This window comes from Leptonychotes weddellii, chromosome 8 (assembly GCF_054177405.1).
Source record: "Leptonychotes weddellii isolate Sample4059 chromosome 8, ASM5417740v2, whole genome shotgun sequence".
In the NCBI taxonomy this organism is placed as follows: domain Eukaryota; kingdom Metazoa; phylum Chordata; class Mammalia; order Carnivora; family Phocidae; genus Leptonychotes; species Leptonychotes weddellii.
In genome coordinates this window covers 129,730,575-129,755,572 of record NC_138376.1, presented here as the reverse complement: position 1 = coordinate 129,755,572, position 24,998 = coordinate 129,730,575, and the positions used below count along the sequence as shown (strand labels likewise).

The following is a 24,998-nucleotide window of genomic DNA, read 5'->3' as shown; positions in this document are numbered from 1 at the left end:
GCCGAGCCTCTTTCTAAGTCACTTCATTTGTGGGTAGAAAGAATTGGCTCTAAGTGCTTCCTGTAATTATATGAGCTAAAGTGCATGAGAATAATCAACAAACCATGTCTCTGCCAACAATTAAACAATCATTTAATTTAATCCAATGCAAAACTGTTTCACAAACGTGTCTGATACAGAAACTTGCCCTTAAGTTTCCTATTTCTCAAAGATAAAAGTGTGTCCTCACCTTTAAGTGTTTGATTGTGAATGATGTAGTAGTTTCTAGAAAATAGTAACTGTGGACACATGTGCAGTACTTTTCGGACTCCCAAGCGGTGGGTGTGTGTCTGTAAAAGGAAGATGGATTCGAAACACGGTCAGGAAGGCAGGTGTCAGCAGCCGTCATCCTGGCCAGAGCACTAACACCCCACTGTATTTTCAATAATTTCAATACGCTTCTTTCTAAAATACGTAATTCCTACTTAAAGAAAACATAGCTACTATAATTAATTGCCTCTCAGTTAGGGTCCCATGCGGAACAATTTTTTAGTGTTTTTATTGTGCTGCCAACAGCTCCACATGTTCCCGAGCTGTTGTCTACATTAAGTGGTCCCAGATTTCTCCTATTTTACTGTATTTTTGACATCTCCTCACATTTCTGATATAGAGCTCTTACACCCCCATAATAAATATCCCAATTAAATTTTTGACAAAAGACTTGAACAAGGAAGGCATACAAATATTTTACATACATCAAAAAAGATGCTCAAGGGGCGCCTGGGTGGCTCAGTTGGTTAAGCATCTGCCTTTCACTCAGGTCGTGATCCCCGGGTCCTGGGATGGAGCTCCGCATCGGGCTCCCTGCTCGGCAGGAAGCCTGCTTCTCCCTCAGCTTGCCGCTCCCCCTGCTTGTGCTCTCTCTCTCTCTCTGTCAAATAAATTAAAAAAATCTTTAAAAAATGAGCACGCGTTACTAATCGACTATGAACACAGTGCGTCCTTTTGGTTTTTAGCAGGGGTCACATACACACAAATAAATTATACTTTGCCATCCAGGTCTACACTACCACATGTCAATGTAAGGGCAAACCAGACACCCAGAGCCTTTATCACAGATTATCTACCATCTCAAAAACCCTGGGGCAGTAAACTCACCCCCCAGGAGGTCATCAGGAAAGGAATTAAGAAAAAAGTATTACTGGGTGCCTGGGTGGCTCAGTTGGTTGGGTGACTGCCTTCGGCTCAGGTCATGATCCTGGAGTCCCGGGATCGAGTCCCACATCGGGCTCCCTGCTCAGCGGGGAGTCTGCTTCTCCCTCTGACCTTACCCCCTCTCGTGTTCTCATTCTCTCTCTCTCTCGCTCTCAAATAAATAAAATCTTTAAAAAAAAAAAAAAGTATTACTGAAATAACACCATAAATTCATGAGCACAGGAACAGAAAACAATGAAGCAATAAAAGGAATTAAGACAGGACTTCATTTTTAATAACTAGCAACACTCCTGGCCGTATGTCAGCGCATTCACTTGGCTGCCCAGTACCTGCTTTCCATGTCGTCGAAATTCACTACGATTTTGCAAATCAAGCCACGCCAAGTCAAGTCAAGACACCTGAGTCTGAAAGACTGCTATCATTTTATGAGGTTTATATAGTGGCTTTAGGCAAAATACAACAGGGAAATTTCAGTTCTGACGGCTCTTTCTTCCTTATTCCGACAACACAGCAGCACCTTCTCTGTGGTTTGCACCCGGGGAGCCCTTTCTTGGGGAAAGCTTCTCCGAAGTTCCGAGGGGCTTCCTGCCTTCGTGCTGCCCATCAAGACATAAGGACAGCTAGCACTGCTTCCAAATAACCCACAGTTTACGTTGAAAAGCCAAAATACAGAGAATTCTCAAGGCACCTCATGAACATCAAGAACGTTGAAAACTTATACGAATGTGAATTCAGACTTCGTACATCATCCTTTTAGTTTTTTGAAACCAACTGAAGCATCATCATATAACAAACCCCATCACCACGAAGGGGAGCCTCTCAGACGACGGCCATCACCCGCTGCCCACTGGGAGAGAAGCGCAATGCTGACCGAGTCCCTCCTATATCCGGAGCCACGTGACTCCGTGGCTGTCTCTGCGTGTGTTCGGGCAGTTACCCCACTGACATACCCCTGCCTCGACGGCGGACTGCCATTCCCCTTCTTAAAAAGATGAGATCGTTTGGAGCTGGGTGTTCCACAACCCTTCCCCAGGCGGGAGGCTCCCATCCCTGCACGCAACGGGGCTCCACGCACAGGAACCACATGGACGTGGGACCGAGCAAAAGGAACCTCCAGTCCCTGACCCGTAGACGCACGCAAGTCCTACCAACAAGTCTGGTTGGGGGCAAAATCATAAGGTTCCAATCATTTTTTATGAGATTATTTTATAAAGAAAAATCTATCTGCTGATTGATGCACTGAATCAGCACCTAACTGCATAATCCCCACTTGCCTTTGGCAAGAATATAATTATTAATTTAATATGGTTGGTTTGCATGCATAGAAGCTGGTGTGTATTTGCTACAACTTTGTTAATGTGTTATTCCCTTCAATAAAAATAAATAAGCTGTTACAGTCTTTATTGAGTACTTGGTGAGAAATATCTGTAACTGTCCTCACTTGAAAATTTCCTTTTCAAGTTTGACTACTACACAAACATGGTCATATCATAGCTTCAAGAGAGGCTTGAAGACAAAATTAAGCTGGTAGCTTTAATTTATAAGTCAAGGAGTCACTAAATTTTTAACTTTTTATTTAGTTACACGGGTCATGCTTCTAGAAAAATAAAAATGGGTGGTGTCTTACTCTTGATTTCAGCTCAGATCATGATCTCAGGATTGGGAGATGGAGCCTTGAGTCAGGCTCTGTGCTGGGCATGGAGCCTGCTTGAGATTTTCTCTCTCCCTCCGCCCCTCCCCCAATAAAAATATATATAAAATAAAATTTAAAATCAATATATAAATACAGTAAGAAAAGAAATCAAGTCACCTACAATCCCTTTACCCAGCTAGAACTTTTAACATTTCAAGTGGACAGCCTTTCACACTCCTCTGTGTATGAAATACATACACACATATTCTTGAGGGAGCCACAGTGTTTTATCATCTGGTGTTTGTCTTAATAATATATCATGAACATTTTTCCATGTCAGTAATTTACTCACATTTACTGCAGTGAATTTCATCCTCAGATTCAATAGAAAGTGATGAGCCTCAGGACAGACAAATAGGTCAGAAGAAGGACTAGCTCCAGGTGTAGGGGTGATATTTAATAGAGACAGCATTTTCATTCAGTGCAAAAAGGGAGTTTGTTTAAGAAAAGGTGATGTGAGGGGCGCCTGGGTGGCTCAGTCAATTAAGCATCTGCCTTCGGCTCAGGTCATGATCCCAGGGTCCTGGGATCAAGCCCCGCATCGGGCTCCCTGCTCTGCGGGGAGCCTGCTTCTCCCTCTCCCACTCCCCCTGCTTGTGTGTGCTCTCTCTCTCTGTCAAATAAATTAATTAAAAAAAAAAAAAAAAGAAAGAAAGAAAAGAAAAGGTGACGTGAGGGGGTACCTGGGTGGTATAGTCGGTTGAGCATCTGACTCTTGGTTTCAGCTCAGGTCATGGTCTCAGGGTCATGAGATCGAGCCCTGTGTCGGACTACACACTCAGCGTGGAGTCTGCTCGAGATTCCCTCTCCCTCTCCCTCTGCCCCTCCCCCTTCTCCTTCTCTAAAATAAATAAATCTTTTTTTAAAAAAAGAATAAAGTTTGCCAAAATACTGACTTCATGTTAAAATAAGGAAGAATCTTTTTAAAAGATTTTATTTATTTATTTCACAGAGAGAGACACAGCGAGAGAGGGGACACAAGCAGGGGGAGCAGGAGAGGGAGAAGCAGGCTCCCCATGGAGCAGGGAGCCCGATGAGGGGCTCGATCCAGGACCCTGGGGTCATGACCTGAGCCGAAGGCAGACGCTTAACCAACTGAGCCACCCAGATGCCCCAAAATAAGGAAGAATTTTTAAGTAAGACAATAATCATAAAAGACATCATAAAAGGAAAAAAAGAAGAACATATTAAGTACTGATATGTCAAGAATACCAGAAAGTTGGAGAAAAACAATAGACTGGGGTGGGGGGAGAACACATCCAACACATACGACAAATAACAGCCAGAATATGCAAGAAGTTCCTACCGACAATTAAGATGAAGACAAACAGCTGAAGGTATGAGCAAGCAGGCCCAGTGGTAAGAAGTAAAAGCTCTTAATAAACACACAAATAGATGCTCACACGCACTAGGAGTCACAGCATTGTTCACCAAATAAACACTGAGATACTATATTTTCACCCCTCAAAAAAAGTTTTCAAAAGGAAGACATTCAGTATCGGCAGTGACGTGGGTTTGGAGTTTTCACTAACACATTGCTGGTTATTGCTACGATCTTTCTGAGAGAAAATCTTGACATGTTAAGATAAAAACACAGATGCTGGGGCGCCTGGGTGGCTCAGTTGTTGAGCGTCTGCCTTTGGCTCAGGTCATGATCCCAGGCTCCTGGGATCGAGCCCCGCATCGGGCTCCCTGCTCTGCGGGGAGCCTGCTTCTCCCTCTCCCACTTCTCCTGCTTGTGTTCCCTTTCTCGCTGTGTCTCTCTCTGTCAAATAAATAAATAAAATCTTTAAAAAAAAAAAAAACACAGATGCTCTCAGACCTAATTCCACTCCTGAGAACACAGCCTTCGGGAATAAAAGCAACGATAGTAAGGCTACACGTGTGAGAGCGCTTCCTGAAAGACTGCCACGGTAGGAAGGGATGAAACAACCGAATGTTCATCAACAGAAGAATGATTAAATGTGTCCATATAGTGCAACAGGGTTTATCTGTTAAGAGTTGGTTGCTGACTTCAGGCCCAGGGTGCGCGGGTCCCCACTCTGCTTCGTGGAGCCACAGGGAGTCACTGTGGCCAGGTGACACGGCATCTGGCTGAGAGGGGCTTCAGAGGGAGCCTGGACATACTCTTCACACTGTTTCCAGATGGGGGTGGGGCTTTGCAGCATTAAAATGGTTAAGGCGGGAAATTCTTTAGGCTAAAGACTAAATGTTGGGCTGCTGCTATCTCTGCAGAGTTTGGGAGCCTTGCGTTGAGGACACTGCGTATCTCCTGTAACACGACTTCTCTTGTCTTCTGCCCGTACTTCGCAGGCATCTGTATCCACGGGGAGGTACTGGGGGGTGTAGGAGTTTCCACCAGTGGTTCTTGAGCATCTCTCTGCCCGTCCCCTTGTGCACCCTCCAGGGGGGCGCCCCCAGCATCGCTGGAAGGTCCCGCCTGCTCCTGTCCTAGGCAGCGTGTCTGAAAGTCATGTGTGAGATGAATAAAGGCGTAACCGGGAATCTGTACCAGTTTTTAACATCATCCTGGATCGTCTTAGCAGTTGTTGCTGTGCTGCCCAAGCTGGTGGCCCTGAGAGCCCGCCGGGGTGGCCCTGAGAGCCCGCCAGGTGGCCCTGAGAGCCCGCCAGGAGACTCAGGGCTGGGGACCCCGCAGGAGCGGGCATGGGTGTTTGCTTCCCTCTCGTCTGGTTCCCCTGGCCAGTGTGCTGAGGGAGAGACCGGGGCTTGACCCTGCCATGCCGCCGCTGGCGTGTGCGTCCCTGAGCACAGCCCTGGCCTTGGCCGCCCGAGCTCCCAGGAGCTGGCATGTTCACGGCCGCAGACAGCGCCTGCCCGCGGCCTGATCCCACGGCCACCGAGGCCAGCAGCAGGCCTCCCTCGCCGGTGGGATGGGCCAGGGGGTGGGGAAGGGGCGACTGTGGTGGTTTTCCTTGGTGGATTGTTGTGTTTTCTAAGTTCTCTGTTGTGGTAATATATGACTTTTACAAATGGAGAGAAAAATAGCCCATTTTAAAGTAAAAAAAAAAAAGAGTTGGTTGCTGATGAAGCTATAGAGTAACGTGTATAGCGTAAGAACTGAAGGGATGAGGCAGACGATGGATGGACAGAGGGAGGGAGAGGTGGATACACAGACAGACAGTAGAGAGATGACAGACAGATGATAAATGATAGATAAATAGATGGACAGAAAGATGATAGATAAATAGATAGATATGATGGATGGATGGACGGTGGATGGTGGATGGATGGATGGTGGGTGGATGGATGGATAGATGGATGGATGGATGGTGGGTGGATGGATGGATGGATGGATGGTGGGTGGATGGACAAGTGGATGGATGGATGGATGGATGGTGGATGGGTGGATGGGTGAGTGGGTGTGTGGATACCTGGATGGATGGATAGATTGGCAGACAGGTGACAGAGATGAAGTTATCAAGGTGGGAAGTGTCAGGAGTGGGCATGTTGAAAGTGTATGCCCCTCAGTAGGAAGCATGACAAGAGCACAGCATCACTTCTGTGATATTCCTGCCTCAGATGCATAACCTGAACCAGGAGGAAACCTTAACAAAATGAAACCAAGGAGCATCCAACAAAATAACTTGTCCATAATCCTCAAAAGTACAGTCATAAATCAAGAACAGTTTGAACCCCTGCTCCAGCCTGACAGAGATGGGATGGGACAGGTAAATGCATTAGTCTGGATGGGATTGTTCTGACCTGAAGGACATTGACAGGATAACTGGTGAAATCTGAATTAAATATTAGATGGTGATCATGAATCAACATCAACTTCCTGATTTTATTAATCTTTGCTTACTTAGGATAATGCCTTTGTGTGTAGAAAACATACACTAAGGTACTAAGGTATTAATGGTGATAGGGCAACAGGTCATCAATGCATTCTCACTGGTTCTGGGAAAACAGGAGAAAGTTCTTTATACTGTACCTATAACTTTTCATAAGCTTGAGACTTGCAAAAACTTTGTTTAAAGGCAAAAATTTCTAGTGGATTCTCATATAAAATAGTGTAAGGAGCACAAGTCTTCCTACCAAAACCAGACGAAAATGATAGTGAAAAAAAAAAGTATAATCTACACCTACAACCTAGGTAAGTGAATTAAAACACCTATCTAGGGAGGCATGGTGCTTGTGTCGCAAATATGGCCCTTCACATCTGACGCTGGGGTGTGCACAGCACCCCAGCCAGCTCTACGTTCTCTCACTCTATCATGGAACCAAACTCAAGTACCACGTACGCCTTCCCATTGCCTCACAGATGAACGGCATCCAGGAATCCTCAGTCACAGTAGGGAGAGTCAAAGGTAAACAGAAAAGCTGACACCATGCAAAACAGAGCTAATTAAAAACAAACAGAAAACGAGTATCCATAGCGATATTCAAGAAGCTACTGCATCCACAAAATAAAAAGGGTATGACATAAAAACAATCCAGAAAATAAGGTCCATCAATCTTTTTAATTTGATGGATACATATCTTTATAGCACAGTATGTAAACATTAATAGTTTAGACAGTGTGATTAAGAAGAGGTGAGAAAAGGATAAAACTCAAAAGCTCTCCTTCTTCTCAGACCTTCTATGTCCTTATGTAACAAAATCTGGAGGCTGGTAGTTATGTAGTGAACAGTAACAGGTAGCAGCAGATTTGCTGTTTGGGAATCAGAGGCATTGGCTCAGGAGGCTGGATTCCTGACATGCACACCCAGGTTCTGGCTGGCTCTCTAAGGTCCAAGAAGTGGTGTTCTCTGTGGGTGTAAACAAAGAAAGATAAAGCTCCTCACAAATAGACAAGGATTCCAAGTTCATGGAAAATAAAGGATAGGACCAATGAAACAGGAATGAGGTGAAAGGTGGAAAGCCGGAAAAAATACTGACCATCTTCAAGGGAGCCTGGGGCCTTGGTACAAATCCAGTTCTCTGCTGGGGGCCCACAACTGTTCCCTGGGCTCAAACCCATTCTCGGGGTCACTTGTGATGGAGGATACCACTTTTTTCTTGTGTGTGAGAGAGAGAGTGAGAGCAGAGTCCACTGCTGCTGTGATTTAACAAAGAGCGATGGGGAGAGGGTTGCCTTAGACAAGTGAAAACTAACTTTTCTAGACCCCCTTTCCACATGACACTAGGGACAGGAGACAATGGCAGAAGAAAGAGGTACAAGACACTAAAATCCCCTTTATTTCTCACATTCTAGGACAACCTGAGATTCCATGCATGACTTTTCCTCTCTAACGCCATTCCACATGAGAGCTGTCCTCATTCTCCTCTGCAGAAAGCTCCAAATTCAGATGTAGCCCAAGCGGGCGAGGTGAACCCACAATTTGTTCTGAAGGTCAAGACTACAAACACAATCTAAGATGGGGCGGGACCCAGTATTTTCCCAGTAACAAGTTCTTGTCCACCACAAATGAGGTCTGAGCAATGCCAGATGGAGGAAGGAGAGGTCAATGAGTGAAGAGTCCATTTCAAGACAGAAAAAGTAATCTAGTAAATTATACCCAGAATAAATAGACTGAAGCAAATAATGAGGAAAATAGACTGATGGATGACAAAACAAACAAAAACAGAGAGGATCAGCAAAGTTAAAAGTTGGTGCTTTGAAAAAACTGATAAAACTGTTAAACCATTGCTAAGGCTGATCAAGGCGGAAGGAGGGGTGGGAGGAGAGGCAGCACAAATAGCCAAATGATAGGAAAAAAGCTGGGCATGGAGTACACATATTTGATACATATTTACAGACAATATTATACAACACTTATGTCAACACAATTGAAAATATGGACACAATGAGAAAAATCTGGAACAATACACCTGCAACAAACTGACACAAGAAGAAACAGAAAGTCTGAGTAATTACACAGCTATTCAAGGACTTTGGCTCATAATTTAAAACTTTTACACCAAAAAACCCAGGCATAGATGGCTTCGTTAATGTTCTACCAAACATTTAGGAATGAAATTATCTTAATCTTACACAAACCCTTACACTGAATATCAAGAAGGAATATTTTCACTCAGTCTGTGAGGCCAGCATAGCACTGATTCTGAAAACCTGAGAAAAAATTCACAAGAAAGAAGGACGGGCTGACCTCACTCCTGAAAACTCTAAAACAAAATACTATCAAACTAAATCCAGCAATATAGAAATGGGGAAAATGCATCATGACCAAGTTGGTTTATCCAGAAATGCAAAGTTAGCTTTGCATTTGTAAACTGATTAACATAATTCATATTAATAGAAAAAAAAGAAAAAATAATATAATCACTTCAATAGTAGAAAATACAGTTGGCAAAATTCAATATCCATTCTAGAAAAAGAAGACAATTTCCTTAATCTGATAAAGAGTATCTACAAAACACATACAGCAAACATCATTTTTAATGGTGAAATGTAGAAAACATTCCCACTGCCCTTGGAAATGATACAAGGATGCTTGACATCATCACTGTTTTGACATTGTACTGAAGGTCCTAGCCACTGCAATAAAGCCAAATAAACAGATACATGATAGATAGATAGATAGATGATAGATAGATAGATAGATACATAGATAGATACATAGAATAACGATGAGAAAGAAAAAATTAAAACTTCCATTAGTCACAGATGATATGAATGTATATGGAAAAAAATCTTAAAAAATCTATAGATAAATTATTCAAGTGAATAAATGAGTTTAGCAAAGTTGTTAGAGACCTTCCTGGTATTTCCATATATCATCAACAAAAATAAAATTTTAAAAGATAACATTGATAATAGTATAAGGAAAAAAAACACTAAGAAAAAAGGGATAAACCTCATGAAAGATGTGCAAGATTTTTACACACTACATTATAAAACATTATTTAGAGACATTGAAAAAATCTTTATAAATAATGGGGTATTCCATGTCCATGGATTAGGAGAAATATTATAAAGACACTATTTCTTTCCAAATGTAACTATAGAGTTAATGTGACCCCCATCAAAATACGAATAGGCTTTTTGTAGAGATCTACCTGTTGATTCTAAAATTTACTTAATATTGTCAAGTGCCAAGAATACTCAAGACACCCTTGAAGAACAAGGTGGGTGAACATGCTCTACTGGGTATCATCATGTCATAAAAAGCCACAATAATTAGGACAAGTGCCAGGATAGGCAAACTAATCAAATAGAAAAGGGAACCCAGAACAGATCTAAATATATTTATGACAAAGGAGGTACTGCATCACAGTTCAAAAAGGACTGTTCTTTTTTTTCCAACAAATACTGCACTAGGATATGTGTTTGAGAAAAAATAGTAATTCCTCCTACCTCATACAATACATAAAAACCATTGTAGGTGGACTGTAGATCTAAATTAAAAAAAAGTGAAATCATACAGTTTCTAGAAGCAGCATTAAATAATATCTTGAAGAGCCTGGATGAGCAAAAATTTCTTTAAAATGGCACAAAAAGGATCAATGATAAATAACAATACAGAAAAATAAAGAGTTTCTGTTCTCCAAAAGACACCATTAAGAGAGTCCACAGACGGAAAGAAGACAGATAACTGAACAAGGGCTCATACCCAGTCTAACCCTCTGTTGGTCTCTCTCTTCTGAAGAAAATGTAAAGGAAGAATCATGAATTTTTTTATAAGGAAAACTAGCATCCGGGACCTTATTCACTACACACATTATACAGCTGAGCAAACTGGAGGCAAGGGGTCATGGAGCTGAGGTCTCATAAGTTCCACTCTAATGCTGTTTCTCCACTACTAGACAAGATAAGCACACAGAACTGAGAAAACAACAACAGCAACAAATCATAAGATAACCTGAAAAACTCAACAATAAAAATACTCAAGAAACTAGGAATCAAAGGGTATTTTCTCTTCCTGATAAAAAGGCACCTAAGAAAAACCTGCAGCTAACATCAGACCCAGTGGTAAGACTGAATGTCTTCCCAAAATTAGGAACAAGACAAGGATACCTGTTGGCACCAATCCTGTCTGACATTGTATTGGAAGTTCCAGGCAATAAGGCAAGAAAAAGAAATCAAAAGGCATCCAAATATGAAAGGAAAAGAGTGAAACTATTTCTATTTCCAGACAACATGATCTTGTAAATTTAAAAAATGCAAGGGAATCCACTAAACATCTACTAGAACTAATAAACAAATTCATCAAGTTTGCTGGGATCAGTACACAAAATTCACCATCTTACTTCTATAAATTAGCAATGAACATTCTGAAAATTAAATTAGAAAACATTCCCACTTACAATAGTACCAAAAAAGAATTTTGTAAATATTTTTATTTAGAAATAAATTTAGCAAAAGAAATACAAGTCTTGCACACTGAAAACTACAGAACACTGTCGAAAGAAGTTAAAGAAGACCTAAATATATGGAAAGACGTCCCATGTTTATGGTTCAGAAGACTTAACCTTAACGTAGCAATACTTCTTCAATCAACCAACAGATTCCATGCAATCTCCATCAAAATCCCAGCCAACTTCTTTGCAGAAATTGACCAGCTGATCCTAAAATCCATACGGAAATGCAAGGGACCCAGAATAGCTAAAACAATCTTGAAAAAGAACAAAGTTGGATGACTTACACTTCCCGACTTTAAACCCTACGACAAAGCTACGGTATTCAGAACACTGTGGAATTGGCATAAGAAGGATATATATACCACTATAACAGAACGGAGAATCCAAAAACTGGTTTCCTGGATCAACTGATTATCAACAACAGTCTCAAGACAATTTAATGGGGAAAGAATTGACTTTCCAACAAATGGTAACAGGACAACTGGACATCCACATGCAAAAGAATGGAGTTGGATGCCCACTTCATCTCATGCACAAAAAAATTACTCAAAATGGATCAAAGACTTAAATGCGAGCACTAACACCATAAAAATTCTTAGAAAAAAGCACAGATGTGATCTCTGGCCTTTGGTTGGACAATGTGTCTTAGATATGACACACCCAGAGCACAGGCAACAAAAGAAAAAATCGGTAAGTTGTACTGCATCAAAATTCAAAACAATTTTGCTGCAAAAAGTGTACGTTTTTGTACACGATCAAGAAAGTGAAATACTACTCCACAAGAGGGAAAAGATATTTGTAAATCTTATATCTGATCATGAAATTGTGTCTAGAAGACATAAAGAATACTTACATCTCAATAATGAAAGGACAACCCAATTCTAAAAACGGTAAAGGATGTAAATACACATTTGTCCAAAGAAGATACATACATGAAAATATGCTTCACGTCACTAGCCATAGGGAGATGCAAATCAAAATCACAGTGAGATAGCACTTCACACGTACTAAGATTGTTACAAGCAGAAGGACGAATGCTCGCGTGGGCATGGTGATACGGGGTCCTCCATACGCGCTGCTGAGAATGTAACAGTCTGTCCACAGTTTGGCTCTTGTGGACATTGCTGCTACAAACAGTGGGGTGCAGGTGCCCCTTCTGATCACTGTGTTTGTATCCTTTGGATAAATACCAAGTAGTACAATTGCTGGGTCCCGGGTAGCTCTATTTTTAACTTCTTGAGGAACCTCCATACTGTTCTCCAGAGTGGCTGCACCAGTTTGCATTCCCACCAACAGTGTAAGAAATGTCCACCGACAGAGGAATGGATAAAGAAAATGTGGTGGAATGGAATATGACTCAGCCATCAAAAAGAATGAAATCTTGCCATTTGAAAGGATATGGATGGATCTAGAGGGTATTATGCTAAGCGAAATAAGTCAGTCAGAGAAAGACAGATACCATATAAAACAGAACAGATGAACATAGGGGAAAGGAAGGAAAAATAAAATAAGACAAAACAGAGAGGGAGGCAAATCATAAGAGACTCTTAACTCTAGGGAACAAACTGAGGGTTGCTGGAGGGCAGGTGGGTGGGGGATGGGGTAACTGGGTGATGGGCATTAAGGAGGGCATGTGATGTAATGAGCACTGGGTTTTATATGCAACTGATGAATCACTAAATCCTACCTCTGAAACTAATGAAAACAAATAAACAAATAAATAAATAAAAGCAGTCTGTTAGGCCTTCAAAAGATCTAACAAGAGTAGCTCCCTACTCCGAGGTCTATACCCCAGGGAAGTGAAAATATACTTCCAGCTAAAAGTTAGCACCTGAATGTCCACAGCAGATTATTCATAGTAGCCAAAAAGTGGAAACACCCCAAATGTCCACCAATAAATGATTGGATAAATAAAAGTGGTCCATACAATGGAATATTAGCTACCAATAGAAAGGAATGAAGGACGGAGGAACACTACAGCCTGGAGGAACCAACCCAACAGGAAAGAAGCCAGTCACAAAGGACTGTGTAAGGTATGATTCTACCTATTGGAAATTTCCAGAACAGGCACATTAGTGGTTCCTCAGGATGGGGATGCAGAGGGGAAATGGAGAGTGAGGCTAATGGGTAGATGGTTTCTTCTGGGAGTGGTGAAAATGTTCTAAAATTGATCGTGGAGATAGTTGCACAACCTTGTGATGGTTGTGAATGTAGGCGGAACCACTGAATTGTACACTTTAAATAGGTGCATTGTAATGATACATGCATTGCACCTCAATAAAGCTATTATTACCAAAAAAAAAAAAAAACTGGGGGGTTCCCACTGCAGATACACATTAGGTAAAGTGGATAATACGTTTTTCAAATCTATAACAAGCTTAAAACGGTAACATGGTCCTTACAATGTGGTACCGTCCCAAGACTTTATCTTAATTTCTTTAAAAAATTTAACCTTTCACCGCGTTTGTTCCCCTTTTGGCCCCTTCCGACTCTCCCGCTGGGGTCCTCCCTCTCCTTCGGTCCCCCTCCAGACTCACCGCAGGACTTGGGTCCCAGGGCCCCCAAGGGCGCGGGGCTCCGACTACGGGGCGGGCCCGGGGGCGGCCGCTCTGACCTCGGGGCGTGCGCAAACACCGCCCTCCGCCGCCCCCGATAGGTCCCACCCCACCTTGGAGACCTGCGGGGCGGAGGCGGGGAGAAGCGGCGCAGGAGGCCCCGCGCGCGGCCGGGCGCTCGGAGGAGGCTCCGGGAGGCCGGGGAGGCCGGGCAGGCTCGGGGGAGGCCGGGCGCGGGATGTGGGCGCCGAGCGGCCCGCAGGGGCCCGCAGGCTGGGACCGCCGCAGGGTGGGCGCCCGGCTGCGCGCCGCGCTCGCCGGGCTGCACGAGCTGCAGGGGCTGCGCGCCACGCAGCAGGCGCGCGTGCGGGGCGCCCTGGCCATGCAGCCCCCGCCGGGGCCCGCCGCCCCCCGCGGCCCCTGCGCGCACGAGCTGCGGCTGGAGGCGCTGCAGGAGCAGCTGGTAAGGAGCGCGGGGCCCCGGGGGCGCTGGGGCGCGCGGGGAGGCGGCGGGCCGGGCCACCTGGTGCGGGCGGCGCGGCGGCTGGGCTGTCCGACCGATTGAAGGGCACCCCTTGGGATTTCAGGGGACGCAGTTTGGGTTCAAACGAGACGGCCGCGGACGCCCGAGGGATAAGGCTCCTGAGTCTGAAAGGCGCATCGGGGCTGCAACCTGGCGCGGCCGCCTTCCCCGCGCAGGCAGGCTTTTAGCGTGCATTCCTGTGTGACTTCCGGCGCTGCTCTGATAAGAGCGCATTAAGTCGGTTTCTCCTGGCGGGGGCTTACTTGGGATCCTGGTGTCAGACCCGGGACACAGGTGTCCCTGCTGCGCAGGCTCGGGAACATTGCCCGCGTGCTCGGCGCAGCCCGAATTGTCCCCATAACGTGCTCAGGTTAAATGGGGTCCGGTCATTGAACAAAATAGTGAGGAGAGCATGTATCCCGTGAAAGCTTCTTCAACTTTAAATTGTAGCCTAACCTGTAAAACGAGGCGTGGCCTCTGAGTCCCAGAGGCCGTGATACCGGGGACCCTCCTAGGATTGCTTCACCTTTGTGTCTCCTGGCTACCTGGCCTCCTCCAAATGCCAGCACCTTGTTACAGGGTTGAAGACACTCAGATGGTTGCTCCTCCCTTGTTAATCAGCTGCAGGCTTTCTCTTCGTGTATTGGAAAAAACTCAGAGTTTTTCCAGTATTGTAGTATGTTTTAAAGGAAAAATGAAAAGGCTGTATGGAAACATTCCTATCTGATGCAGTTAATTCTAGTCCTCTTAAAGTGGAATTTTTTAAATTTAGAAATTCAAATCTGTTCCGTTTAAAAGCTGCTGGCCGTCTTCACAAAGCAGCCCGATGATTCTGCAGCCTTGCCATCAGCTTAGCTCCCTCCGGTTACCGGCTTGTTGGGTGTTTCTGGACTCCAGAATCTGGAAGATGCCTCCCAGGACTCCGGACCCATATTGCAAAAAGCAGGCGGAAGGTGGAGGAAGAAGAACCTGGGCCCCGACTATGCAGCCTCCCCTCTGCCTGTGATTGAGCTGCCCCACAGAGGGCAGGAGCCGGCTCTGGAGGGCGACCGTCTCCCCTGTTTTACCGCCCTTAGTGGTCTGCCCCGGCTCCCCGCGTGTCCGCCCCTCGAGCTCCGCCGGCACAGAGCCGCCTACAGAGATGCGCGGCTCCCGGGGAAGGGCCAGGAGCTGCTGAGATGCTGGCCTGAATGCTCCTCAGCGGGGCAGGAGCACAGCTGGCGATTAACTTGACTTAAGTAATACACAAATCAGACTTGCGAGTCCTCAGCCTCTAATTACAAGTAGCCTTTGGAAGAGATCAAACAGGTGTTTTTGTTTAAATTTTTTTTTTTTTTATGTGCGGACCAGAAGGAACACGCAGACTTTGTCTTCAAACTTTGTTCTTGGTGTGGATTATGTGATCAAAAGAGAAGAATAATTGAATTTGTGTGACATCAGCTAGGGCTTAACACTTAACATTTTCTTGCAGGGAAAAAAATAGGAGTAATACTAGTTCCATGATGAAGAGTCTAATCAAAAGCCTTTCATCCGCAGCGCAGTTGCAGACTCGCAGCGCCCGCTCACCCAGGGCCCCTCCCAGTCCCACACTGGCGCGGAGCTAGCCTCAGCATTCAGGTGTGAAGACAGGAAGGGCTTGGATCTGCCCCTGGGCAGCTTTGTCCTGCAGGAGTTCACCCGTGAGAATGAGCCTGAGCGTTTCTGGGGATTTAAACTGCATTTAATTAGGAACTTAGCAGAGTTAGCACGTTAACACTTACCCAAATGGGCTGCACCTAAAGTCACAAAGGAACATGCAGTAGGTGCTTAATAAGTATTTGGTGAGCAAATAAAGGCGCGACTTCCGTTGCTCTAACAGAAGAGAACGTTTACCGTCTCCCTGGTCTAGATTTCTGAGCCAGTGATACCCCCGTGCCCTCTGAGCGGGGCAGCTGCTTCTCCCTGGCCAGCCCTGTGCTTCTGTTGGTAACTCCAGGGAGATGGGCCATCCCTGAGAAGTGGCTGCCGTCCCCGTTTCCTAGGAGTTAGGTGCCCGGCGACATGGCCATGGCCTGTGATGCCCCAGAGGAGGCCGGAAGCTCCACCTCCCAGCAGGAGGTGCCCTGAGGTGCAAGTGAAGAAAGGTTCTGGGGACCCCGCGGTGAAATCTTACCCTGCAGAATTTCCTGGGAGCTGACTTGGCCGGTCATGACTTGTCCTAAGAGTGACAGCGTGCGGTGATTGCTTCTTACTGGCAGGGTCTGGCATTAAATCCTGCAAGAGCAGGCTGCCTCCGCAGCGGTTAGCATGAGGTCGGCTGTGTTCCCTGGACTGGCCGTGTTTGCTTCCTGAACTCACAGGGGCGTGAACTTGCTCAAGGTCACCAGTGAGGGCAGGGCATCCCCAGGACTGTGCCAGGCCTCCGTCCAGTACTCGCGAGGCTGATCTGTGCCCCTGGGGCCTTTGCTATTGATTGGTGGACCTCTTTTGCAGCCTGGCGGTAATGTTTGCCCGCATACAGGGCCCGGGGGTAGACACGGCAGTCATGTCTGTCCTGTTTCCTTTGCATACTCTCAGCTTTTGAGGAAAGAAAAAAGGTTCAGGTTTAGACGCCATGGGTGTATCCTGAACTTGAGGGCATTTTTCCTTTTTGTCCTTTGGGTCTGCCCTAAAGGTTTGAGGAGACCAGAATGCTGAGTCGTGGATGGAAACCAAAGACAAGTGGAAATCAGATGGTTCTCTTATGGTACCTAAAGTAAACATTTCAGAGAGAGGGATAAGCTGAGTCTTTGTTTTTAATGGCATTCCCTGGATTGCCGTTCTCAAGCTTCTTGCCTCTGTGAGAACCCTTTGCATTCCCTGGGAGGCTTGTCCAGACGCAGGCTCCCAGGTGTGGCCAGGATCCCAGGAATCTGCATTTACGCTCAGGCGATCCCACCTCCTGGGGAAGTGTGCGCTCCCTTCCCCCCTCAGCCCCTTACAGAGGCTGGGGGGATTCTGACACTGTTTGCTGCCCTGATAGTGAGCCTGGATGCTGGGGACAGAGGTGGGAAGGAGGGGGCCCCCCAAACTTGCTGGCTCTGACGGGGATGCATGTGGCTGCCACGGTCCCGTTCACCCAGCACTGACATGTCTGTAACATTTTGTCTGCAGAAGAAATATGTGGAGAGAGATGCTCTGTGGCTGGGTTGCCGTGGATTATGCTCTGTCCCGGTCACAGACCGAACTTAAGACGATTAGCACAAAGTTAGATGCCAAGAAGGAGTTAATGAAGAGCAGAGACGTACAACCCCAAGGGAGAGACGGGGGGAAGGGTTAACGAGGACAGTGTAAATCCTGGGTGGCGAAGCCCTGTGGACGACGAGCGGGCAGGTCCTGAGGATGCGGTAAATCATCTGCGAAACCCCAACAGCCCGTGTGCCTGTGGCCTCTGGACATTAATCAGAAACCACCCACCAAAGGCCTGGCTGGCCAAACATTAATCACCAAGCAGTTAGTCTCAGCACAAACACACAGAGGTGACTCTTTTTTGTGGAAGGAAGGACGCGAACTGGGGCATCAGAGGTGCCCTCTTCCTTCAGAAGGACGAGAACGTCGTGATTTGGAAGAGAAGAGGTCAGATCGGTTTGTAAGCATCGAGGTGTGACCTAACAGAGGAACTGACTTTTCTGTTGGCACAGTGGCCTTACTCTATGACAGGAAAAGAAAAGTCAGTTGCAGTAGAAAGGCACAAGTCCCCTTTGCCTGAATCGAGTGTTCTTTACGGGGAGGGTCGTTCGCAGAAGCCCATCTTTGCATACCTCTCTCTCTGCTCTTCACCTGGGTAATGTTTTCCTTTGTAAAAATATTCAGAGTAAGAAGCCAGATGTTTAGGCTGGACTGGATGGTTCGGGGATTATAAAGTTTATATTAAAGTCAGGACTGGTTTTTGCTGTGATATGTTTACAGATGGTGTTGTGGCTTCGAGACTCTGTTGCTGTAACACGTGGAGCTTGCTCTCAGAGCCCTGGATGGGGTCCTGGAGCAGAGGGGAGTTGGGCACGGTGGCCCGGGGAGGTGGCCCGGGCATGGTGGCCCAGGGAAGGTGGTCTGGGCCTAGTGGCCCAGGGAAGGTGGCCTGGCGTGCACCAGGCACTGTATCAGGCCCTGGGCTTCTCACCCACTTCACCTTACCTGGGCTACTATCTGGTCGCTGTGCCCACGTGACTTCCTCGTAAGAATCAGAAATTACTGCGACCTGCTTCCCTCTTGGACTGCATCCTCATAGTACTGAGATTACTGAAGTAATTATGAGGCTCAGGGGAATTCCTCACTTTCTGTATTAAATTTGAAACACAACTAATCATTTTCTTAAACAGGGTGAACCACATAATTACATTCATTCATTATTTTCCTTAAACTTAATTGTTGATAAAAATAAGAAATTTATGCAGCACACCTTGAAAACGGTGTTGTTTTATAATGGAAAGAAGAAAATCAGTATTTATGAAGCACTCAGTGCTAGTTGCCATACTTCTATATATTTACGTGTGGGAATGTGTGCGAATACGTATTCTGAGCATTAACCGCATACACATGTTTTATGTGCATTATGTAATTACACACACATATGTTCGGCTAATGCTCTTAATAACGCATTTACGGCTGAAGGCTGGAGAGGGTAGAGCCTCAGGGCAGAGCTAAGATGTGAACCTCTACACCCGGAAGATTCTCGGGCAGATTTTTGAGGCTCGCTGGGTGCAGGCACTGTCCCCTCCTGCCGGGCCTCTGCCCTGTCCCTGAGGGCTCTTCTCCTAGAAGAGCCAGCTGTAAAGGGGGCGATACGCAGAAGGGGCCTTTTTCTCTCCTGGGGAATTTCCTAGGCCCTTGAAAAGTCCGGGGGTCACCCAGGGCCTGCTGAGTAAAAGAATATGGCACAGGAGTGTGGGAAAGTAGGTTCTTACATAAAACTCAGGGAACAGCGGCTGAACGCGTCGTCTGTGCCACGTGCAAGAGTAGGTGCTTTGGATCCTGAGCTTACGCTCAGAGGCTGTATCAGTCTCCTTATAAAGAAATACGTAGTTGAGAATTGCTGATTTTTCCAAAAGTCTGCAGTTGCGGGTGGGAAACCGGTTGGCGGGGGAGGGGTGACCGGAGGGCAGGGGAATTGGTTCGGGGGATGGGTACAGAGTTGCTGGAGCCTGTGGACTGTGGAGTTTACGTCGCAGGCCCAGTGCCGACGTCCCGTGGGGCGTGGAGCTTGCGTTCTGCCCTCGGACAGCGTTATTTCTCACGCTCTCCCTTCCTAGAGCCGCTTACGACACCAGGACGCCGGCCTGAAGACCCGCTGGGAGCAGCTGGACCGGCGGATGGGTGAGCTGCAGCTGGACGTGCGCCGACCCTGCAGCGAGGTGGCCGACAGCGACAGCAGGCCCAGCTCAGGTAGCCTGCGCCCCGGGGACCGCACACATGCGGGGCCGCCCAGGCTCCCGGGCCCAGCTCAGTGAGGGCGGCCCCGGCCTGGAGAACCCGTTCCCGAGGAGTAGTGGAAATGCACCCCTTCCCTCCTTCTCCCTAAATGTGCTTCGGGAAAAGGGGAGTGTGCACGTAGGGTGTGTTCGTGGAGAGACTTCCTGATGGACAAAGCCGCCGTGAGTGTCTCCCCTCTGTCTGGGCTGACACAGATTCGGGGCCGTGTTCAGGTTGGATTAACAGGGAGGTTGTGAAGAACTGTGTTATGAGACCACAGTCTGCAGGTGTATCCAGTCTCAATTCTGCATAGTCTGTCAGAGAAGGGGGTCAGGACACTGTCCCCTTGCCCGCTGCCCGTCTGTTCCTTGCCCTAGAGCCACGAGAAGATCGTTCTGGAGCCGTTCCGACCCTCCTGGTTCAGGGCACATCATCCCGCCTGGCCAGAGCCTGGTGCACGGCCACCCCAGGAGACCGCGGACAGCGTTGTTTGCTGTTTCTCTTTCTGTAAATTTGCGAAACCACGGCCTGGTCTGGGTGTGTGATGCGTGTGTCGGGGTCCGGGCTAAAGGCCCACAGCACGCTGCCCTTCCTCTGAGCTGCAGGCACCGGGGAGGGAGGGACAAGGACGCCAGAGGCCTGGCCCCGTAGGGAGAGGGAAGCCACTTGCCCAGGAGGGGGGCACGCTGGTGGGGGGACATGGGCAAAGGGGGCTCCCACGGACCGTGTTCACAGGGCGACAGTGGACAGTAACGGGGAGCCCCCGGCCAACGTCTCCAGTGCCCGCCTTGCTGAGATCCGGAGCCCCCCTGAGCACCGGGACCTGCTCAGGCAGGAAAGGGGCCGCTGCGCCGGGGTCGCTGACCACCTCCACTCACCCCGTCTAGGCTTCTACGAGCTGAGCGACGGAGGCTTCTGCTCCCTGTCCGCCTCCTGCACATCCGTGTGTAGTGACCGCATGTCCTCCTCCTTGGGCACTTTGCCGCCAGCTGACCCCACGGCCAGGCCCGACGCAGGGGACTGCCGGCCCCGGTCGGCTGATGAGACCACCGTGCATGGAGCGCCCCCGCCCGCCTGGGGCCCCCAGGCCACGGAGGAGGGCATGTCCCGGCCCAGGCCCGTGTCTACAGGTAAAGGAGAGCTGGGAAGGGTGGGACGTCCCATCCAGGTGGTGGGGGCGGCTGGGGGCGGCTGTTCCACCACCGAGCACAGAGCGGCGAAGCCCTGTGTGCATCTGGTGCTGGTCCCACAGGTACTCTATAGGCTTTTTTTGGTTTTTGGATGGAGACAGGAGTACTTCTATTCATTACAACAAGTCTGTTGTGATTAAAAGCATTTTTTTCTTATGATTTAAGTGGACATCAGAAAGTTATTTTAAACACCCTTCCAGAGCCCTTACACACCTTGACGGGTACCTGTCTGTAATTGGAAGGGACACAGCACCCAGAGTGACCCAAACCTTGGGTGGATGAGGGCATTGAAATGATAGATTTTGAGTCCAGGCTTTACCTTCAAGCTGCGGCAGAGAGGGGAGACCGGAGCAGGTGTTGGAGTTAGCGTGCAAGCAAGCCCCCTCCGCAAGCTCGAGTCCTGGCGCCGGCGTGCACGGTGGGCCGCTGTTCCTGCCGGCCCCCCCCCCACACCCGCACAGGGCACACTGCGCCCTCGTGGCGCTGCGTGGAAGGTGACGCTGGGACCGCGCTGGGGTCCCCACGGTTCACCTGTTGCTCATTTTTCTCATTCTCAGGTGATCTGGAAAGAGTCCTGCCGTCTGAGGTGGTGCTCCAGAAACCCAGCGCGCACCCCAAGTCCACTTCCGTTCTCTGCCACGGGATGGACCCCAAATACCAGCGTGACCTGGTGTCCAAGGGCGGCAGGGAGGTGTACCCATACCCCAGCCCCCTGCACGCTGTGGCGCTGCAGAGCCCTCTCTTTGCTCTGCACAAGGAGGCCCTGCAGGGTCATGGCCACTCGCCCTCTAGGGAGCCCCTCCCCAGCCCCGCGGCCCTGGGCCCCATCCGGACTGGACCTGTCCTCGAGGCTGGTCCAGCTGCAGCCTATACAAACAGGCTGCTGAAGCTGCAGGCCCGAGGGACCCCCCCAAGGGGCAGTGTGGGTGAGCAGGGACCCTCAAGACGTGAGGCGCCCCCATCCCCGCGGGAGCGTGGTGGCCAGAGAGCGGACGGTGAAGGTGGCCTGGAGAAGCTGGTGTGCGCCCCAGGGAGAGCAGGGACAGGTGGGATGGCTCAGAGGGGGGACAGCAGCAGGGACAGCCTCAAGCAGCCGGGACCTGCGCCCCTCGCAGCCACCCCACACCCCAGCAGCCTTCCAGAGGAGGAACCCAAACCCCCGAGTGGCCGCGTCCGTGGGGAGACCATGCGGGGCTCCCGTCAGTCGGGGCATGGGCCAGCCCCCTCTCCCCGCCCCCAGGCTCAGCAGCAGGCTCTCAGCTTCCAGGACAGCACAGTCCTGTTGCCCACCAGGACAGGGGGCAGGGAGAGCCCCACGCTGGCCCCAGGGCGCTGTGCCCGGCCCCCATTTGCTGACAGCGGAGCGTCCGCCCTGGGGCTGAAAACAGGCCACCCCAAGACAAAGTCTGTGAAGATCAAGAGAGGGTCCAGTGACAAGGTGCTGCGGTTTGGGGGGCAGCCATTCCCCGGGGGGGCCCTCGCAGCCCCCCTGTTGCCCCCCGAGTGGGGGGAGGATCCCAGGAGGAGGCCCACCCTGGCGGGGACGACACCCAGCCGGTCCTGCTCTGAGCCCAGACTCTACCCCGTGCCCCTCCTGGTGCCCCTGGGAGTGGCCCGACGGGAGGGTCACCGGGCCCCCACCCAGGCCTCGTTCCCCTTGGAAGCAGCTGCTCTGGCAGCGGCTGGGGGGCAGGTGCGGAAGAAGCAGCGCAGGTGGCTGTCCTCCGTGGAGATCTCAGGCAGCCTGGGGCCCCACAGGCCGGCGGTGAGCAGAGCGGGGGGCCCACGGCCGGTGTGTGCCCGCGCCAGGCCCAAGCTGCCCCGCCAGGACGCCCGGGTCGAGAGCGAGTCGGAGGGCTCTGAGCAGTCGGCCGAGGGCGCCTCCCTGCTCCACTCCACTGTGGCCGAGAGCAGCGAGGACGGGGGGAGCGACCGCACCACCAGCCGCTTTGGGGACCAGGAGTCCAGCAGCAGTGACTCGGAGGCCGGGGCCTGGCCTCAGGCGTGTCCCCCGCAGCCCTCGAGGGCCCCAGGCGCCCGCAGGCCACCCTTGCCCCCGGTGCCCAAACTGTGCCGCATCAAGGCCTCCAAGGCCCTGAAGAGAAAGATCCGAAGGTTCCAGCCGGCGGCGCTCAGGGTCATGACCATGGTGTGAGGCCCACGGGAATCGGCTGAGCGCCTCCCTGGCCGCGCAAGGGACGAGGGTCCCAGGGGAAGCCATCCTCCTGAGGACCCGCGGGTGAGCGTGTGACCAGCACAGACAGGCCCTTCCCTGGCTAAGGACCAGGCTCTCACGTCGTTGGCTGTTCAGGATGTGGATGTGGGTTGTGTGTCGTCTTGCTAGTATGGATTATTTCTGAAGTCACTCAGAAGAGGGGGTGAAGTGGGTCCCCTGGGCTCGCCCCGTGGACCGCGGTGGCTCTGGTGAGCGTTGGCCCCAGCGGAGACTGGTAGAGACTGCAGTCCCACCCACCTACTGTCTCTGTGTCAGCGTCTTCCCGGGGCGGGCGTCCCACCAGGCTTCCAGGGTATCTGCCTTGTAGTCCTGGTGGCCCCCCCCACCCCCACCGTCCCCTGGCCCCTGGCCCTGTTCTGCGTGGGTTGGGCACCGTGGTCACCCCCAGTCCTAAACCATGACTCCCAAAAAGCATTCTCCTAAAGGGCCGGTTGGAGGACAGTCCTCGAGAAATCAGGGTGTGAATCCCACGGTAAGCCCTCCCCATGAATAAATACGCAGATCACGCCCTTGTCTTCACTAGCCCATCTCCTCGTGAGCTGCCGGCTCCTTCCTGCTCGCACACAGTAGGCCTTCAGTCAAGCCTGACTCCCCACCACGTGGGCGCCCTCACCGGGGGTGGGAAGATGCATTTCCCAAACTCTGGGTCCAATACACAAAACAGCATAAAAGTGTTTTTGAAGGGGTGCCCGGCTGGCTCAGTCTGTGGACCATGCAACCCTTGATCTCAGGGTTGTGAGTTCGAGCCCCGCGTTGGCTGTAGAGATTACTTAAAAATAAAATCTTTTAAAAAAAAAGTGTTTTTGAAAAAATAACCTTTTTTGGTGTTTATTGAAACTGCCCCTCAACTTTTCCAGGGTTTTCAGGGAAGCTGCCTGCTGAGTATTGCAACATTTCTAATTCCTGAAGCAGCTCTATCTTGAATCCCTCCCAGCTGCCCCAAAGTGCTTCCCTGGGCCTGGGGCCAAAAGAACAAGTGGGGGGTGTCTACACCGCGGAGCCTGGGTGGCTGGGGACCTCAGCCCCTCCCCGGGGCTAAATGCACGGTTGGCCAGAATGGGGAGCTGAGCTAATCATCTCCCCAGAACTTGGGAAGGAAAAACAGTAAGAAAACCAGCCAAAATGTTTGTAGATTTATGGACATTCATGTAACAAGCGGCCAGTTTCAGGATGCAGTTTAAAGAGCTAAACATTTTAAAAAGCGAATGGCATTTTAGAACAAAGGCTGGCCCGTCGGGGTGGTGACGCGGAGCAGGACGCAGGGGCTGCCTTGTGTAGAACCTGGGCGACGCAGGTATTTCAAAAAGACAGAAATCAGGCATTTCCCGAGTCTGGGTGGAATTCCCACTCGTGCTTCATGGAATCAGCTTACGAACAGGAGAGAGGGTCTTCCTAAGCTTTTTAGAAACTGCTTCTGCAGTTGAACTCAAACCCACCCGTGATGCGATGTTACCCAGGACACTCCGAGAGCGGTCTAATTCTTAGCCACATGGCACACGGGGGGATGGGAACACGGGTTTGCCAGGACTCCTGGCGGGGGGGGCTCTGGGGACAGGGTTCCCGTCCGTCCCCACGGTGTGCCTGGGCATCCGAGCAGGCCGTTCTGGAGAGAGAGCCGTGGGCTTCCGTCCATGGGGCACACTCCGCTCCCCGATGTCATCCCTGGCACGTGTTGGAGCTTTGCACACCCAAAGGGCTTCGGAATCACTAGCTGGCAATGGCAGACTTCTCTCCCGTCCTCCGCAGTCCCACCCATCCTGGCACCGCAGGGACAGGACTGCCAGGCCGTGTGCCTCCGGCCGGGACACCTGGACTCTGCGATGAAGGGGATGCCGTGGGTTCGGGACCCCTGGGG

At 49.5% G+C, this 24,998-nt stretch overlaps 1 protein-coding gene and 1 long non-coding RNA gene across 2 annotated transcripts; one reads left to right on the top strand and one right to left on the bottom strand.

Moving 5' to 3' along the window:
* Positions 1–247: 247 nt before the first annotated feature.
* On the bottom strand, positions 248–16,648 carry LOC145723184 (uncharacterized). The gene is made up of 3 exons (XR_014148082.1): positions 16,443–16,648; positions 735–910; positions 248–329 (listed from the first exon to the last, which is right to left on the bottom strand). It is a non-coding gene; the product is annotated as an uncharacterized LOC145723184 (long non-coding RNA).
* Positions 13,935–24,081, top strand: DACT2 (dishevelled binding antagonist of beta catenin 2). Its single transcript, XM_081829328.1, has 4 exons — positions 13,935–14,230; positions 19,558–19,690; positions 20,605–20,847; positions 21,465–24,081. Exons 1-4 carry the CDS (start codon positions 14,006–14,008, stop codon positions 23,060–23,062), a joined length of 2,199 nt encoding a protein of 732 aa, XP_081685454.1. The 5' UTR covers positions 13,935–14,005; the 3' UTR covers positions 23,063–24,081.
* The last annotated feature ends 917 nt before the right edge of the window (positions 24,082–24,998 follow it).

What these genes read in the sequence shown, in the direction of transcription:
- DACT2 (XM_081829328.1), top strand. Translation starts at nt 14,006, where the DNA reads ATGTGGGCGCCGAGCGGCCCGCAGGGGCCCGCAGGCTGGGACCGCCGC. An exon ending in AGGCGCTGCAGGAGCAGCTG is followed by an intron (nt 14,231 to 19,557) that starts GTAAGGAGCGCG and finishes CTCCCTTCCTAG; the next exon opens with AGCCGCTTACGACACCAGGA. An exon ending in GCCCAGGCCCGTGTCTACAG is followed by an intron (nt 20,848 to 21,464) that starts GTAAAGGAGAGC and finishes TCTCATTCTCAG; the next exon opens with GTGATCTGGAAAGAGTCCTG.